The 20,406-nt window shown below is 33.4% G+C and overlaps 1 protein-coding gene across 1 annotated transcript; it reads right to left on the reverse strand.

The window, feature by feature from the left end:
* Positions 1–889: 889 nt before the first annotated feature.
* Positions 890–18,572, reverse strand: LOC143595882 (uncharacterized). Its single transcript, XM_077074795.1, has 15 exons — positions 18,513–18,572; positions 14,815–14,945; positions 9,710–9,761; positions 8,811–8,932; positions 8,647–8,703; positions 8,459–8,578; positions 7,789–7,908; positions 7,552–7,687; positions 4,851–5,021; positions 4,516–4,674; positions 2,354–2,539; positions 2,114–2,255; positions 1,863–2,022; positions 1,541–1,781; positions 890–1,126 (listed from the first exon to the last, which is right to left on the reverse strand). Exons 1-15 carry the CDS (start codon positions 18,570–18,572, stop codon positions 890–892), a joined length of 2,094 nt encoding a protein of 697 aa, XP_076930910.1.
* Between the last annotated feature and the right edge of the window lie 1,834 nt (positions 18,573–20,406).

Here is a 20,406-nt window from a genome sequence, read left to right on the forward strand (position 1 = left end):
GGGTTTCCTCCTGATGATGGTATGCAGAGGATCGGGTGGATAAGTGTCCCGTCATTGATCCGAATTGGCCGTTAAAAAAATTGGGGACTCAATTAGGTCAGCGTGTTTTCTCACCTATTGGGGTGGGTTTCCTCCTAATGATGGAATAAAAATGATCGGGTAGATCATTGGCTTGTCGTTGATCCGAATTAGCTATTAAAAAAAAAATCTAAACTACAAGATATAGAATTGGCTTTTATTACACTTTACTTAATACCGATGTAGTGGGTTAATTTGAATGAAGTCTTTAGGCGTCTCACTCTAACTAATTGAACTAGAAATAATTGGCAATAAATAATTATAAAAATTATTTATAAATGACAAATATATCACTTACAATTCTTTTTCAATGTGGTGTAATGATAGGAAGTATGAGTTTCTCAATGAAGACCCAAGTTTAATCTTCACTTATAATACTTTGGGAGGGACATGAGTGGCTTAATGAAGGAAGACTCAGTTCGATCCTAAGTGCGTCCGGGTTTTACCACCTGTGGGCATTCAGGTGGGTGGGTTTTCCCGGAAACGAAGATAACATAGAGACGCTTAAGGGCTCCGTACGGCTGGGTTGGGCCAGCTGGCGGTAACCTTTTACCATTAAGTAAACCCGTACAAAATATCTAAACATTCTATGTTTGTTGGCCGTTAAAAAAAATATCACAATAAGTATAAATAAACAAACTTAACAAAATCACAAGAGCATAGTGGAATAAATGTCTACATAAAGCTATCAAAACGGTATTAAATTCGTTTTTCTATACCACTTGACCTTCCATTTCCGTTCTATTATTATTATTATTATTATTATTATTATTATTATTATTATTATTATTATTATTATTATTATTCAAACTTAGGAACGAGGGGGCTTTTCTAACCGGATATAATCATACATGACTCCTCTAAAAAAATCCGGGCCTCTTGCTTGTGTTAGAAACATTGCATTCCTTCCAGCTCGTAGTTGGGAATGCAAAACATCGAAACTATATAACCGATATACTCCATGAATCCCGTGTCGTGCAATTGCATTATCATTCCCGATGAACCCGGTCGTAAAGGCAGGTATCCCTCCTCTGTCGTTGATTCTAATCTGTGAAGAACCACTTAAGATCAGTATTAATTGATGTTCATTTGAGTATAAAATATATAAATAGTTTGAAAATTATATATATATGATACATGTCCTAGTTCAGTGTAAATACAAACAAAAATAACAATAACGTATAAACATCCATATTGTAGATCCATCATTTCTAATGGCCTAATGGCGGATCATAAACTTTTTACACTAGTTCCGCCACTAGAAATGGCGTAACACCTTCGAAATTTGAACTCACTAGATAAAAGCTGACATGCTCAAGTAATTCTTATGATCCAGCATTACTAATGGCATATCACTTAAAAACACAAAAAATGATTTAACCCTCTCAATTTTTCTTATTTTGAAAAAATATTCTTTAAATATGTGAAATATTTCATGATTTATCATAGTGTAGTTACGTACTTGCACTTCTGCAGCTGTGGCGGATGCTAATGCTAGTTGTATTGTATAGTTTCCGATGACGACAACATCAAGATCAAATGTAACAGTCCAGGTAGTCGGGACATAATTCTTATTTCCAGCATTCCTGTTCACGTGAGCGAAAAACCAATCGGTTTTATAATCACTAACGCCGACCGAGTAGATCAAATCACGATCTGGATAAAGAACGGTGTAACGATCCCACAAACCGTATTGCCTAAACCTGCAATAACACAATTTCAAATGAGATCAGGTCAAGGTTCTTGTTCAACAAATATTAACTAGAGATGGATGGACAGCCTACGATGCGTTTGTCTGGCTTATAAATAACCGGTTCGTGACCCTGGGGTTCGGTTCAGGCACATAGAACTCTGCTGCGGTGCGATCAGGGACACCGATTTCCCAAACGGTAGGCCCATTTCTTGGTGGTTTGTGTACAAGTTGGCCCATTGTGATATTTTTTCCTAGTGACAGTTAAAAACCCTAATCTTGTTAATATTTCATAAATAAAAATGTTAAAAGGGAATCAGTTTCAAGAGATTAAAATTAAAAAACCTGGCGAGACATAAACGACGGATGGGTGCATGTACTCGCCAATGTACCCGGGAACCCACGCATACAAATGATAGTTACCAGGCCGGACATTCTTGATCTCAAAGAAACCTTTTTCGTCGGTTTGGGTCCAGAACTGATAACCCTGATAACGAAAAACCAGTTCACACATTGGATGAGCAACTGTTGGGAAAGTAATTTGTTTTGCAGTAATAATAATATTGATAAATGTGGAAAACGTACCTTACTCTCTTTTTGCCATGATCCAAGAGTACCCGGGGGAGCCAAGCCAATAGACGCGTACTTGAAAGATGATAACGCTACATCATGAACTAGTAATTGGCCCGTTACTAGACCGCGTTGATCTGCACGAGGGTAATCTGAAGAGCTTGGGAATTCATAAGGCCAACTCTCGGTTTGGGCAAGCATCTAATAGACCACATACATAGACCATTAAGGTAATCAATCACTTGCATATATACAATATGTTATAGTGATTTTAGTCTTATCGACATACATTTAGTGTATAATTTGGTTAACTTGTTGATCAAGAATAATGTTAGTTGATTAATCGAGTTAGGTGACACGAGGGTGCGAGCCTTTTTAACACTGATGTAATTTGTGTTTTGTTATTGGATTTTATATTTGAGTTTTAAGTAATACTTTTACTTAGGCTTAAGTATAAAGTTAAATGGTCTTGTTAATTAATTCTTTGGGCTCATGTGACTATGTGGGATGTGGGAATAGGTTTTAAAGTTTGGCCTATGGTTTTGTACTCCTGCTTAGAGGTGCACAAATCGGGTTCAAATGGAAAACCCGAACCGGTTCCAAACCGGTTTTTTCACACCGGGTTGTAAAATGGCACCGGTTCCAATCAAGAACCGGTTCGGTTCCCGACCCGAACCGATGCCCAGATATGCGAACTTTTAAGAACCGGGCAGGGTATGAACCGGAACCGGTTTTTACGTAAAAATCGGTTCCACCGGTTTTTTTTGAAATTTAAATATTAGAGCCGTTAGGAACCGGTTCCAACGGCTATATAGCCGTTTTTGACCGTTGGAACCGGTTTTTTAACTATAAATAGGTTATTTTCTTACTATAAATAGCAAGGTTTGTTTGTTTACTTGTTAAACCACTTCCAAAACTATAAAACACACTCCAAACCACAATTAACCTTAAACCGACAACAAATGGCAACCAATGATGACGTTGTTATGGTGATCGAAACAACAAGATGCCCCGATGTTTGGGTTCATTACGATTTGTGTCTCATGACCGACTCACATGAGTTGGCACGTTGCAAATATTGCTCGAAGTTTCTTAAAGCAGGGTCCAACTCGACATTACGAAAACATACGAATAAGTATTGTCGAGAGAAAAGAAGATTGGAAGCTAAAAAAACGGAAGTGTGAGAGTCGTCCGGCTTTACAACCCAAAAATAAGTATTCCCGGATTAAAACGACGGACTTTGTTTTTTATGTTTTAGTTGTTATGTTTAGTATCGTTTATGTTTTAATAATGTTTGTAATAGTTAGTTTTTAAATAAATAAAATGTTCGTCGTTATTAAAAAAGTAACAAAAATTAATCATGAGTAACAAAAGTAATTATAATAAAACAAATCAAAACTAAATATTAGTTGAACAAGTTACAAATAATTTTACCAAAACAAATAATTACAACTCTTCTTCGTCTTCATTCTCGTCTTCACCCTCGTCTTCGTTATCGGAAGAAACCCCGTCCTCCGCCTCCTCATCATGAAAACCGGTTCCAACGGCTATATTACCGTTGGAACCGGTTCCAACGGCTAATTGGTGTCTAAAAAACCGGTTCCAACGGCTATATTACCGTTGGAACCGGTTCCAACGGCTAGTTTGACTTTTGTTTGACCCTTCAAAAAAAACCCGTCGGAACCGGTTTTTCCGGGTACGAACCGAACCGGTTCCAATTAAGAACCGGGTAGGAACCGGGTTGGAACTGGTACTGACATACAAATAGGAGAACCGGGTACGATTTTCGGGTACAAAAATACCCAAACCGGGTATTGTTCCAACCGGGTTGGAACTGGAACCGGTTCCGGTTCGGTTCCACCAGTTAAACTCTCTCTCGAGATAATTGTATAACGACGGTTACAAGATACCATCGACAAACACATTACAAATTCTTCAAGATTCAATTCCATGAACAGATTATTACGATAACTCATTGTGTGTAACCCGCAAATACGTTTATCTAATAGCTAGTGTTACATGATTCAGAGATTGGTCCACGGTTTCATTCGATTCTACAAAGTTCAATACACGATTTTAGGTTTGTTTAATTATTTGATTTGGTTCTAGATTGCAATTTGCAATATATACAACATATTTCGTCTACCAAATTTATGAGGATTGCATAGATTTCTTACCTGTAGTTTTGCATCATCCCAGAGAGAAAGATGACTATCTTTTTTTGTTGTGACTGAGTTTAGATATATAAACACGGGTCCGAAAACCTTTTTCCAAGGCTCGCCGTCTCGAAATTGCATTCCTAGACCAGCCCCAGCATAATGTGTGCTAAAAAACATCTAAAGAAGTAACATTGTATTAACAACCTGCACATTGTATTAAATCTAAACGAGATCATAGTAGTCCTTGCGTGACAGGTTGGGTGACAGGTTGGATGTGAGTGATTTGAATATGGCATCACTTTAAATATATATTATTATTAAAAAGACAAAGAAACAACATATTGTGCACTCACGGAGAGAGTAATTGGACCAGCATGAGAGGTGAGGTCTTGCTTGACCGGGCCACCATTACGGAACTCATTACTCGGAGTGATCATCCAAAATCCGACTGGAGGATCCGAGCATATCCACCCATGAACGCGATTATCTTCGTTTTCAATCGAGTACTGGTACTTGTCGTCCACCTATACGTGTTACGTATGCAAAAGTTGAAGATCAAATGTTCATTTGATCTTTTTTTTGTCAGATTTATATATAAAGCATATATATAAATATATGCTTTATATATATATATATATATATATATGGAGATTTTAAATGAGAACCCCTTTGAGTTTTAAGAAGAAGTCAGTGTAACAATTTTTTTTTTCGAATTTTTTTTACACATACGTAATATATGTAGGTTATATACACGTAAAAAAATTACATAATTTTTTACGCACCGAGTCGACTTATTACATATGTGTAACGGACGTTTAAAAGTTGTGTAATTACTGTACATAGTTATTCTCTCTCCTTTTGATTTTTTTGTCAGATTTAATCTCAACCACATATTCCAATCCATTTAATTAAATGTGTGGCCTAGAATGGAGTTCTTAAGTTTTTAAGACTCAACATGGTTCTCAAAAAACCGTTCACCTATATATATATATAGGATAAGTATAAAATGAAAAACCCACTTGAGTTGTGAAAACTCTAGAAACTCATTCTCAACCACATGTTTTTAATTAATGTTTAAATTTTGTGGTCCACAATTAAAGTAAATAAAAAATGTAAATATAAATATAACTTTTTTTCTCTCCTGAAAACATATATAAAAATTAGTAAAAAAATAGCAAAACATTTTTTTTTGATGTTTTGATATTTTGTATTAAATGTTACAAACATATATTACATTTAAAAAATAAAAAAAAATAAAAACTAGTTACATAAGGTTTTCACGGGTTTTCACAACTCAAGTGGGTTTTCATTTTTATGTTACCCTATATATATATATATAGGCTAAGTATAAAATGAAAACTCACTTGTGTTGTAAAACTCTAGAAACCCATTCTCAACCACATGTTTTTAATTAATGTTTAAATCTTGTGGTCCACAATTAAAGTGAATAAAAAATATAAATATAAATATAACTTTTTCTCTCTCCTGAAAACATATATAAAAATTAGTAAAAAAATGTTAAAAAATAGCAAAACATTTTTTTTTCGATGTTTCGATATTTTGTATTAAATGTTACAACATATATTATATGTAACAAAAAAAACGATGTTACATAAGGTTTTCGCGGGTTTTCACAACTCAAGTGGGTTTTCATTTTAACCTTACCCTATATATATATATATATATATATATATATATATATATATATACATGTAGGGGATGGTTTATGAGAGAAATGAGATTACTGTGAGAAATGAATATGAGCCACTAGTTTTATTTTATGTTTTAAATGCTTAAAGATAAATGAGGAAAGTATTAATACATGCTCTCTCTTCAATTAATATAACTAATAAATATAATAATTATCTATTTAATTAATATAACTAATCAAATTATTATAATTGAAAAATATTAAGAATTCATTTATTTTTATAACTTATTTTTTCTCTCTTAAATTTTTATCCTACACAAGTACAATTTATTCATACAATAAAATTTCTTTTTATCCAAAGTCAATTTCTTCCAACTCAATATATTAATATCCAACAACACGTAGTTACATTGTGACAAATAGTACAAAAAATACCTTACACATGATTGAATTAAATATCAACAAAAAAGTACACAACCTACACAAAAACATATAACCTACACATGTTATAAGAATAAGAAAACATATAACCTACACACGAAAAATATATAACCGACACAAAAAATTCAGCATCAACAAACTACACACGCACATGAAAACGTATAACCTACATACGAAAAATATATAACCTACACTCGAAAATTTTATCCTACACAAATACAATTTATTCATACATTAAATTTTTTTTCTATCCAAAACCAATTTCTTCTAACTCAATATATCAATATTCATCAACACATAGGTACATTGCGATGAATAATACAAAAAACTATCTTACATATGTTAGCATTAAATGTCAATAAAAAATATACAACCTACACAAAAACATATAGCATACACTTGTTCTAAGAATAAGAAAACATATTACCTACACACGAAAAACATATAACCTACACACATATATGATATGTGTATCTTTGTCTAGTTTATATTATTGTTGATGTCGAATTACATATGTAAGTTGTATACTTTTTTGTATGTTGTACGTTTTTATTGCTCAAAGCAAGGGTAGGTTATATAATTTTGTTTAGGTTGTATATTTATTATTTTTATTTAATGAACACATTTGTATAATATTTTTTTTATTATTATTTATAACAATAATTTTTCTAAGTATATCAATTGGAAAAAAAAATATTATGTTATGATATTTATTAATTAGAGAGGATTTATTATGGTTATATTAGTTGTATTAATTGAAAAGATAGGGATTTATTATGGTTATATTACTTGTATTAATTGAAGAGAGAGAATGCATTTATTGTTCCACTTACATTTTTTTCATTTATATTTAAACATTTAAAACATAAAATAAAACTAGTGGTCCATATTCATTTCTCACAGTAATTTCATTTTTCTCCTGAACTTAAACCTATATATATATGGTCAAATACGAAGGATACCTCGCCCTTAAGATGAGGATCCGAAGGATGTGTCAAAAGGACAGCTTCAGGATACTCCAACGCCATACCATTTTCGCGATCTTCAAGTGTTGGCATAATCCTTTGTCTTTTATCGGAAACAGCCATGTACCGAAACCTAGTTTTCACTCCCAAAGGTACATATTATGCACGAGAGTTTAAAAACAATTTTACTTTGTTTTTTCTACAAGTAAATAAATAACATTTACTTGTCCTTACAAATTTTCTTGAAGCTTGAATACGATCCGACCTTGGTAGACATCCACATCGGGCCACCCTTGTAAACGTTCAAAAATCCCATACGAATAGAAACCGCTTGATCCCCGCAAGACAACGAACCTTAAATTGAGTTTCGTTAATCAGAATTTATACCGATAACTAAATGTCGAGCCTTTTGTTCGTAACTCGCTGCATATCATTTTTATATTTCTTTGCATTAATATTAATTATTGACCTAAGTGTTTAAATATTGCCAATGAGCTAGGTGGTGGAGTGGTGATGGAGAGACTCATGTTTTATGTGACTCATGTTCGATTCCTGCTTCCCCCCCCCTCCCCCGCATTTAGTTTTAGATGCACTAGGGTAATGATGGAAGAGTATGTGAATAGGTGACTTTCATTAGTTGGATCCTTGAACTGAACCGGTTTTATCTCAACGTAATGTCATGCATTCGGGCAATTGTTCAAGGACGTTGGCCTTATGTGAGGGTTTTTCCCGTATCAAAAGACGAGTGTATCCCGATGTAATGAATTTAATCAGTAGCTCATTTAAAAAATTCATTTTGTCATTTAAAATAACAACAACAACATCAATAATAATAATAATAATAATAATAATAATAATAATAATAATAATCTCATATTAAATAAAAACTATACTTGCGACACACCTTTTGTCGATATTTAAGGAAACATGATTGTTTTCATGAGAAAATGTCCAAGGCCTTTTGAATGACAATTCAACTTGGTTTTCGTTGTTCACTATGACATCTAACTTGTTGCCCGTAAGCCTGCAAAATAGATGTATGATCAAAACACAAACAACATGACATGATTGCCAACAATTTTTATGTCTCACTTGTCTAGATTATCCCCGTTTGATTTCGATGGATCACCCCAGTTTACATCCCAATAACTGCAATCATGCACAAAATATTCAACAAAATTTGTACATAAAACGATGATGAACTAGTTTTCTAGACGTGCGTATACATAAATAAAAAGAAAGATGAATATATATACCCTCGATCTGAGTATTTGTAAGCATCATTTAGGATATTGTCAATTCCGTTATATTTTACACCGGTGACCATGCCTTCTGGATTTGCGATTGTGATGCTAAAGATGCCGTTATCTATGACTACCTAAAAAACACAAACTTAAAAGTTAGCATAAATATTCATATTTATGAAATATCTAAGATAATTTAAAATTTGGCAAATCAAATATTGTTTATGATTTATATTTAATTTAATAACCTCATTAAATTTATTACCCTAAGTTTTAAATTTACTTTTATTAAAATATTATTACATTTATCGAATGAGTGTAACTGTCTACTTAAGGATAATTTAAAAACTATATCCACGTTTACGAGTCAAATTAACTTGATAAACATGGAGTATAGCATGGAGAATGTTGCCACTCATCTGATACGCCGAGGATGCTTGGTGTGCGCCGATGATACACCACCCAAACGCTAGTCAACGTAAAGTACCTTAACTTTTTATGGTTTATTTTTTCAATTTTATATTGTTTACCGTACAATCTTACTTAAATGATGTCAAGTGATTAACTTAATTATATTTGTTCTTATGAAGCTCCAACCTACAATGTTATCCTAGTTAACTTATGAATTGTAGTAAACATGATGGTTCGTCTGGATTGAAATTTATTGGTTGTTTAGGTTTGGTGTGGATTGTGTGGATCTGAAAGAAGCATACTAGCATTTTTTTATAAATATTTATTTTATTTTCAAAAAATTAATTTAATAATATGTACAATCTTAACAAACCATCTAATATTTTAAAACTTTATAAGCAAAATGATTTTATATAAAATGTTATAAACGATAACCTCTCAAAACGAACAATGTTAGATGATAAATAAACACTAAATGTAAAATTGCTGCATGAACTCACATTATCATCATAAATATGTAATTGCACTGGAGAGTCCCTTATAGAAGCCCGTCTATAATTAGAACGACCAAAAAGATTGTGTATCATACATATAAATAATTTGTAATATACAATACATAGATAATAAATAATTTATCACATATAAAATATTACTAATGTGTTCTCGACCTTTTTCGAAATCAGACCACAGGTTTTACTTTTTTATAGAATGAATTATAATTTTGAAATCTGAACATACGAAAAGAGTTGTACGAGAACCGAAACACCAAACTTTGGGCACATTTCCATGACATACTCCAATATAGACTTCTAGAGTGAATTGTTGAGCAAATTCCAGATTACATATTTTAATATAAGTACTTTCAAGCATTGCCCTTATAACATCCGTCCTTTTGTCCTAACTCACTTATCTTTTCATACTACCCTCCACAGTGGGGTGTTTTGGTGGTGGATGGCGCCTCCAATAGCGCCACTAGGGATAATTTCGGGATGGTACCGACCGGCACCGATCCCAAAAATACCGATACATAAATTTGAAAATATATGGTACGAGTACCGAAATGTTCGGTTCGATGCTGATACGGTATCTGTAAGGCATTGGTATTTCATGCAAAATTCTGGAAATACCGGTATTGTACCGAACCATACTGGTACCGGTACCAAAAACTCAAAAATATGTACCGATTGGATACCGAAGATACCAAATTGGTACTGATTTGACACCGGTACCGACTAGTACCGAGTCGTTACCAATACCTGGTTTGCTCATCCAGTCATCCCTAACACTAGGCACACTGCCCTGGGAACACTATAGGGTAAATTTCCCTCACCGGTGTTAGAGCATTCCCAATGGATTCCCTAAATTATGTGAGGGGGTTATCTATTTTTTAGAGATGGTTAAAAATGATTGTGAGATGAGAAGAGAGAAAATGTTACTGTTCATGGTTAAATTTAGAGAAGCTCACTGTTCATTTCTATAATTTTATAATGTTTTTGAAAGTGGTTGTGAGTAAATGAGAGATAAAAGGTAATGATAAAAGTATAAAAAAATATTATTTAATTGAGAATGAGAGAGAAAAAATAGTGTTTTTAGTGTAATTATACCGATGAAAAAATAGTGCCACTCTCCTTATTTCTTTTCTCAATAAATGGACCGCTGGAAGACGACGATGTTAAAAAACATAAATTATATATCTTATTCCAATCAATTCTATATTTAAATCCAATTAATCCATTTTTTTTAATCGAAACTCACAACTCTTTCTCATTTTCTTCTCAAATTTTATAAAAAAAAAACAACCCCATATGAATTCATTCAACAACCCAAGATTCGGTTTTGACCAATATCCAACTCACCCAACCGATTTTTTTTCTTTGGTTTTTTTTTTTATTTTAGTATCTTTCTTTAATGTTGATGTAATTTTTAAATACTTGATGAAATATTATTTGGTTTATTTTTATTAAAAAAATTTGAAAAGAAAATAAAAATAATAATAATTGATTGATGATTGCAAAGGGGGGTTATGGTGGTTATACCACTACACCACTTTTTTGTATAATGCCTCCTTTATAACATTTATGTCACGTGTTAGCATAACAACCTCCCACGGTAGTTAATTACCACTACATATGGTACAAGTTTAGTCACAATCCAGCCCTATAAGAGTAACATGGTAATTTCCTTCACCAATTTCCAGTTGAAAATAAAAAAATGTTGTATCCAACTAATCAATTCTTTCTAAACCTACAATGTTAGTGCACTTCTCACTCTCACGTAATCTTTATCAGAGCTGGCCCAATCTTTTTGGAGGTCTATGTTGCTAAGATTAAATCTGATTAAGAAATAAATTAGGAGAGAATATAAATATGCGTGATTATTACATTAGTGTAAACGTTTGTTACACCTATGTAAAAATTCGATTCGGTGTGTAAAAAAATATTGTAATTCTTTTACATACATGTAACCTATATATTACATATATGTAAAAGAATTTTTTTTTTAAATTGTTATGATGAGTTTTTAAAATTTAAAGTGATTCTCAAAATAAATCAAATATATATATATATATATGGGAGATTTCAGTTAAGAACCCCTTTAAGTTTTAAGAACTCAGTGTAACGATTTTTTTTTCGAATTTTTTTTACACATGCGTAATATATGTAAGTTACATACATGTAAAAAAATTACAGAGTTTTTTATGCACCGAGTCGATTTTTTACACATGTGTAACGGACGTAAAAGTTAGTGTAACCACTTACATATTTATTCTCTCTCTTAAGTTGACTTTTTGGGGATTTAATCTCAACCACATATTCCAATTCATTTAATTAAATGTGTGGCCTATAATTGAATTCTTAAGTTCTTAAAACTCAACATGGTTCTCAAAATATCCCTCCCATATATATATATAGGATCAGGATTATGTGAGAACTTTTTAGGAATTGAAAAATATGAGAACCATTTTGGACCACAAAAAAACCCAAAAATAAAAAAAATCATAAAACAAAAAAAAAACACAAAAATAAAAAAAGTAAAAAAATCAAAGTTCTTATTTATCATCCCGGTTTCTAAAAAAAACGTAAAAAAAAAATTCTCGGTTTATCTAAATTATACATATACATATATGTATAATATGTACATATATGTACACACATGTTTTTTTTCCTATACACATATGTATAATTTAAGTGAAATGATAATGTACATGTGTGTACATTACATAACTAGAGATTAAATGAAAGTATACATATGTGTATAGGTATAATACGAATTAAAAAGAAAAAAAAATCGGTTTTTTTATTATACATATATGTATAATATGTACACACATGTTTTTTCCTATACACATATGTATAATTTAAGGTAAATGATAATGTACATATGTGTATATTACGTAACTAGAGATTAAATGAAAGTATACATATGTGTATAGGTATAATACGAATTAAAAAGAAAAAAAAATTTGGTTTCTTTCTTTTTTTTTAATGAAACCGGAATGAAATATAAGAATTTTGGTTTTTTTACTTTTTTTAAAATTTTCGGTTTTGTTTGTTTTATAATTTTTTTAATATTTTTTTAGAGGGTTTTTTTAGTGGTCCAAATTGGTTCTCAAAGTTCTCAATTTGTCAATGGTTCTCTTAGGATCCTTACCCTATATATATATATATATATAATATGTAGGTAATGCTAATATAAGTATTTTTCTGGGTGGATCCTTGGTGCTATGAGGTGCCTCTTAGGGGTGTTAGAGATTCCTTATTTAGCTTCTTATAACCTATTTAAGGCATAAGTTATAAGTTACACAGTTGTAACTTATACCTTACACACTTACAAAATATAACTTTCCCAACCACCTTATAACTTATAACCCATAAGGAGCTTATTTAGGAATCCCTAACACCCCTTAACGTAAAGCTTCTTGCTTTATTTAGATTGAAGAAGAACAAGAGATGTTTGGCAGTGAATCGGTGTAATACCCGGAGATGAAAATATCACTTGTAGTTGGTAGTGGTTGAGGAGCTCCCTCCAACCTGATGAAATAACTAAGCTTCTTGATTGTTTGTCTTTATTTTTCTATGTGTCTTTAACAAATGCAGAGGATAGATGGGTTTGGCATGTGGATAGGAGTGGTAGTTTCTTCTCAGTGAAGTCTTGTTGGGATTATGTTATTCAAACTAGTGCATTCAGAATGATAATAACTTTGTATGGAATAACAGCTTTGCTTAGAGGACAAATGTGGTTCGTATTTTCACCATAGACGGTCTTCAAAAGAGAAATATATTTCTCGGTGATGGTTTGGCAATTTTTTCTTTTTTTCAAATCATCAATATATTGATATTGAAAGTTGGTGTCCCGGTCATGTTACCGCGAGACCTTGATCAAAAGAATGGATTATGTAATGGAACAAGGTTATAAGTAAAATAACTTGGTAACCATGTTATAGAGGTAGAGGCCATATCAGACAGTAGCATTAGGAAACATCATCTTATAAATAGAGTTACTTTGACTTTGCTTGATAAAAAGTTTTCCTATCAAATTTCAATGGGGTCAGTTTCTAATTATTGTATGCTTTGCTATAATAAATAAGAGCCAATGACATTCTCTTTCTAGGTTGGTTTGTTTCTTTGACGTACGAAACTGTATACATGCTCCATCATATCTTACGTAACATTGATGTGGAGAACAGAAATAGTGAAAGTTAATTTGGAACCACTACCATCAACCTTAAATGGCTAATTTTAATTTATTAAATGTGAATATATTCTAAATAGTATCTGAGTTTAAAATTTTATAAGCTGTGATTTGTAATAGGAACTCTACAAGCATCAGTTATAATGTACCAGAATATTAATTGTATGAGACTGCATACCTCTTAGGTTCTACGATATACCTTATATCTGGGGCGTTAAGACTCAGTTGACAAAAGTTAACAAGTGGGACATCACTCATTTTATAAGTTAAGAGACATTAAAAGGCAAAATAGATTAAAGTGTTAATGGGCTTTAAATCCTTTAAACCCACACACATTATTTTAACAATTGTTATAAAAATCAACTGAGGGAGGATTAAGCAGTGTTAAATTATTTCTTTAGGATGAGGTTTGGTGAAAATGAATAAAGTGGATGATATGACATCTACATGGGGTCAAGAGGTACAAATATGTTCCCCTGACCTTAGGAAGATTTATAGAAAGTTAAATTTATTTCTTATACTTTCTAAAATCATATATCTTTAAACCGATGAAATTAATTAATTTATGGTGTGTGGATTAATATTCTCACCAAATCTTAATGAAACCCTATTAGCCGTAAAAATAAAAATAAATAAAACCCCCATATTATTTCAAAAAATAACGAGTGCCTTTAAATGAAATATTTGTTAATTAGACTCTAAATATGGATAACAAAAACGAAGCCATTTCTTAAAAATGATTCATTTGATTTTAATAATCTCATATTTTAGTTATATATTGAGATTATTTACAAATAGTTTTAACTTTGAATGTATTCTTTTCAAGCAATCTCACACTAGTTCAAAGGGTATTCGTGCATAGAGAGTGGAAAGAAACTGGGTATTCGTGCATAGAGAGTGGAAAGAAACTAACATTGGATTGATTGTGCTTGTGGAGTAGGCATTAGAGATGATGGAGTGGAGAACAACAGCAATGCCAATTTTTGAACCAGTAAACACTCCTCCAAATCCCATTTGTGAGCCTGCGAATCCTCCAACTTTACACTGCTGGTTGCAATTATAAAAAGATAATTACAAAACAATCATAATAAAATGCACATATGCCCCCGTACATTTATAGACGAAAATAAATTAAGTTGATTAGTTATTAGCATCTAACGAAATCTTAACGTCGTTTTCAGCTACTAATGAGAATAAATAAACTTGGTAGGATTATAATGCGAATAACACTTTATTCCCTAGTATGGTTTTGAATATACATATATATTTATAGTGCTACGAATTTTGATGAGTTTAATTAGGTAGGTTTTAATTTATTATCACGCTGCGTATAAAAAATATTGAATCTTCAATTTATTTTTTGCTAAAAGCGTTACTACAGAGATAACTCATATAAGCAATGGCATGTAATCTCAACCATGAACCATTTAGGTGATTTTTGCTCATCTTTTTAATTAATATGTAGATATGATTGTTAATTATACTTATTACTTATGAGAAGTTAATGAAATATTTGGTATTTAAGGTTTAGGATTTGAGGAATTTAATAAAAAGGAAAAGTTAAAATGTAAAGAGAGGCAAAATAAGAAATATGAGAAAAATTTGTGGGAAAAAAGGACCAAAAATAATAATAAAAAAATCATAACTCAAAATATAAATAAAAAAACGAAAAAATTAAAAACCTAAAATATTTCCCTCTTCATTCCCATTAAAAAAACAGCCGAAAAGACACAATGACGGAAATAAAAAAAAAAGCAAAATGACAAATAAAAAAGACACATTAGATCGCAAAATATAACACAATACCGGGTAATATAACACATATCAAGAAAAAAACGACACAATGTTAAGAAAAAAAATACATAATCAATTACGAAAATAAACCAAAAAAAAACATAATGATAAATAAAAATACACAATGATCTTTTTTTTTAAAACGAGGAAGACGGTAGATACATTTTACTTTTTTTTTTACTTTTTTCTGTTTTTTATTAAATTTTGAGTTATGATTTTTTTAATAATTTTTCATTATCTTTTTTAAAGGGTTTATTATATTTTATTTTTTGCTAAAATCTTTCTCATCCTTCTTCTTTTTGTCCCTCTTTGTAGAATAATCTGACTGTCACACCCTGCCATGGGGGCCTGAGAGTTTTATGGACAAATTGGTACCAAGTATAAGCAGCGGATTATTATTGATAAAAATAAGTTACAACGTTTGCACTAAGTATTTATAACAAGGTGTAACTACACAACTATCTCTTCTCTGACATTGCTGAAATCCTGTGGTAGGTTCTACTAATCAACTTGGCATATAATCTTCGTTGCTCATGTTCGTCATACACCTCTATCCTTAGGCATTCTCATTACAATGCTAATCCAAATTACTATCACATAGTACCTGAATACATGCTAAAAAACGCCAACTAAAAAGTTGGTAAGTTCGTGAGTTTAGCTCACATACACATAAAAGAGTTAATTCATAAAAGTGCGCAAGTTTGCATGTATGCAAGTATAAAGCATGGTGCACATCAATCAAGTCCACAATCAATACTCCATTTGATCATAAGTCTCCCCTTGACTTACAATCCGAACAACACCCGTCCCCGATTATTACTCTACCAAGCAACAATCCAAACATTTAGGTCATATATCGCAACGATCCGCAGACCTCAGTGTGCTTTTACTGATATAACGTTTAATATACATTAATCCCATGTACATTTTATTTATTATTTTATTAATTTTGTTCGCTTTCTCGTGAGATTTGTATACTACTAATATGTTTTTATATTTTAGGTTTCGGGTTTGAATTGTGGTGAAAAGAGGACGAAAAAAGGAGCAAAAACAAGCCGAACCGGAGAACCGAAGGATCAGGAAACGAATTGGACCAGACTAGAAAAAGAACCGGACTGGCTAGGCCGGCCGTCCCCCCTAATCACGCCGGACCGCCGCGCGACCGGGGTGGCCAAGCCCGCCGCGTGGCACGGCGGCCCCATCTTTCGAAGATTCCAGATCGTTTAAACCGACTTTCATATTTTTAGCTGCTTGTTGCCTATATAAAGACCCCTAAATTCACCGTTAAGCATACCCTGAAGTTCCATCCGAATCTGGTGAGTTCCGAGGCGTACGAGATCAGTTTTCAGCAGCTTTGGAGTTGAAGAATCAACTGGTGTTGCGCATATTGTTTGAAGACGAAGAACACAGGTTCTATTTGTTATTTCTTTCATTTTCGTTTATTTAAACGCCATTAATTCTTATTTGTTTGTTTTGATTAAACCGAAGATGCTAGGCTAAATTGCATGAACTATCTAGGCTTATGATGAGCCTATTTTGATGTTTTGATTTGACTTTGGGATTGTTTATCGTTATGGTTTTTATGGTTTAGTAAAGATTTATCTATAATTAGTTGATGCGTATGAATGCTTAGGATTGTTTGATGAGTTTTATTCCATAGTTTTCCTTGATTATTGTTTGTCATATGATAGGATTTCTATTAGGTCAATTACTTCGTGCTTTTGATTATTTTTTGATTGATGTCATGATAAGGTCATAGGAATAATATTGTCAAATAAACGCAAGTGTGCTGCTAACATAAATCTGTAAAGTGCTAGGTTATTGATAAGTCCTTATTATTTAATCTTGCTAGATTTAGTTCTTTGTAAGGAGTCTGTCCAGGATTGGTTATTTATTATTGCTTATCAAATCAATTAAATATAATAAATTGCCTTTGATTTCCGCGCTGTAAGGTAGGATTTCGTATAAAGGAACTAAATTATAAATAATTAGGTGACCGTAAGAAAACTTGATTTTCAATACTGGTGTGTGTTAAAACTTGTTAGAAATCCATTGGTGTCTCTTGAGAAGGGTCAGGGGTCCTGTTCGGGTTTTCTTTTAAGTGTCTATTTTACGATCACAGTCCGTAACTAAACAGTTTCCCGGGTTAACTCATTACAAATTTAGGGGATTCTAGTCTAGGTAGTTTTCTTATTATCATCTTATTTTCATAACAAACTTTGCTTTCTTTTTAAATTACTTGTTTTCTTAATTAGTTTTTAATTATAGTATTAAATTAGTATTTTAAATAAAAATCCCCCAAACAAATATAATTAATAAGTCGTGTTTTGTAGTCGAGTCTAATTAGCTAATATATGTAATTTAAGAGTCTCGTGGGTTCGATATCCAAACTTACTTAGCTTTTCTAGAGTCGATCGGTTTACTTGCCGGTTAGTAGTTTAGTTGAGTTTTAGAGAGTTTAGAGTATTACTTAGTGTTTATTTTTAGTTTATTTAGTTAATAAATATTAAACTACTTCAAGCACATCAAGTTTTTGGCGCCGTTGCCGGGGACTCTTGGCAATTGCGTTATTAGCTTTGATTGGACCTACTTGCTACATACGTGCTACTTGTTTACGTTTTGTTTGAGTCGTAGAAGTCTAATTAAGTCTAGTTTGTTTTTATTATTTTCGTTTTAGTAGTAACTACTTACTCGGTCTTGTGCGTTTGTAGGTATATGCCACATCTTCGTTCGCAAGTACCGCCGTTAGATTGCTTTGGACCTACTCCGTTGAAGTCCAAAGGCAAGTTCATCATCGTCTGAAAAGCAACCGATCACCATAGATACTTCACCAAAATCATCACCTGCCAATTCACCACCACCAAGTCCTAGACCCATTCCTATTGCCGAAAATAACCGCACCGTGTACCAGTAAGCTTTTGAAGGGTTCCATGGAGATCACTCGCCCATTGTCGCCCCCGACATTGATAACCCTAACTCTTGGTAGATTCCATCCTACGTCATAACAAACATCACCCAACACCACCAATTCCATGGTTGTGAATATGAAGATGCACCGGTACACATCAACCGTCTGACTCGTGTGTTCAAAAAGTTCAATTTGCAAGGTGCTAATGAGGATGCAATCTTCCTTCACTTGTTCCCGTTTACACTTCCGGGTCGTGCCGTCACTTGGCTCGATTCGCAACCTGCTGGAGCATTCACCACATGGGAGGCGCTTCACAATGCATTCATTAAGAAGTACTTTCCACCTGCTAAGGCCTCTCGCCTCCGTGATCAGATCAACTCCTTTCACATGGAGCCGGATGAGCCATACTACCAAGCATGGGAGCGCTTTCAGAATCTGCTATCCCGTTGTTCGCAACATGGTCTCACACCTTGGGCCCTTATTGAGAAGTTTTACAATGGGCTTACTTATGAGGCTCAAGCGAGGTTTGACACAGCTGCTGGGGGTAATTTGATAGACAAGAAGAATGTGACCGAGTGTAACGAGATGTTTGAAAGTTTCGCGCAATCTGAGTACGCTAAGAAGCCATGAGGCGGGAATTCAAATCCCATCACCAGTACATCCTCATCTGCTAGAGGTGTACACCAGGTTAATCTGGATACTGGTATGGCTGCTGCTTTGGAGAATCTTACCCGAGAGATAAAGAGTTAAAGGCTAAAGTGGATAAGTGTGAGATGTGTAGGGGTGGTCATGGTACCTTGGAGTGTCCGTTGATGAACAATCAAGAAGTTGATTGGTGGCTGGTCAGAACAAGTTTCCTAATGCTTACAACAACAATAATCAAAACTGGAACAATTACAAGAATCATAATCAGAATCAGAATCAAGGTCAAAGTAACTCGAATTGGCGTCCGGTCGATGGGCCACCTGGTTTCCAAGCTCCCTACAAGCGAAATCAGGGACAGTACAACAATGAAGGTTCCAATGGTCAAAGTTCGAATAATGTGCCGGATCTGAGTAAGAAGTTGGACTAGATGATGCAGCAAATCGTTACTAGAGATCAAGCCACTCAAAAGACCCTTGTCGAGTATGACCTGCTTTTCAAGAATCAACAATCAGCTATGCCTGACATGCAACGGATTGCTCAACAATTGAATGAGATACCCCCGGGACAGTTTTCAGGTTCTATTCAGCAGAATCCGGCCGCTCAAATAAAGGAGATTACTACCCGTAGCGGCATGGTTTTGGGTCCCGATGTGCGAAGGGATGAGGTTGAAGTGGAAGATGAGGAGGTGATGAATGAAGAGATGAAGATGGAAGTACCGGGTAAAGTGCAGAACACCACACCAGTTACACCGCCAGTAGTGATGAAGCCGGTTAAAGTCCGGCCGTCACCTTTGATTGATCACTCTCGTATCCCGTATCCCGCTCGCGCAAAACACCAGAAAAATGCACGCGGGAGTATGAGCATTTTCTTGATATGTTTTGACAGTTGAAGATTAATCTCCCGTTCATTGAAGCCCTCCAACACATGCCGAAGTACGCAAAGTTTCTAAAAGACCTATTGAAGAGGAAAGATAGGTTGGGGGAGGTGTCATCGATTACCCTTATAGGAGATTGTTCGGCGGTAGTGTTGAACCGCGTGCTCGAGAAGTTGTCAGATCCGGGAGTGTTTACGATTCCGTGCTTGTTTGGTAGTGATGCGATGAGCCATGCATTGGCGGATTTGGGTGCAAGTATAAATTTGATGCCGTATTCCTTATAC

This window comes from Bidens hawaiensis, unplaced genomic scaffold, assembly GCF_021521415.1.
Source record: "Bidens hawaiensis isolate Kalapana, Puna unplaced genomic scaffold, B.hawaiensis_p1.1 tig00045611_1, whole genome shotgun sequence".
In the NCBI taxonomy this organism is placed as follows: domain Eukaryota; kingdom Viridiplantae; phylum Streptophyta; class Magnoliopsida; order Asterales; family Asteraceae; genus Bidens; species Bidens hawaiensis.

Excerpts from the sequence above, each read along its gene's own strand:
- LOC143595882 (XM_077074795.1), bottom strand. The coding sequence starts at position 18,572 with ATGGGTCTAGGACTTGGTGGTGGTGAATTGGCAGGTGATGATTTTGGT. Across the intron at positions 14,946-18,512 it reads ATTTTGGTGAAGTATCTATG|TGTAAAGTTGGAGGATTCGC; the intron begins GTGATCGGTTGC and ends TGCAACCAGCAG. Across the intron at positions 1,127-1,540 it reads CCACAGCTGCAGAAGTGCAA|ATTAGAATCAACGACAGAGG; the intron begins GTACGTAACTAC and ends GGTTCTTCACAG.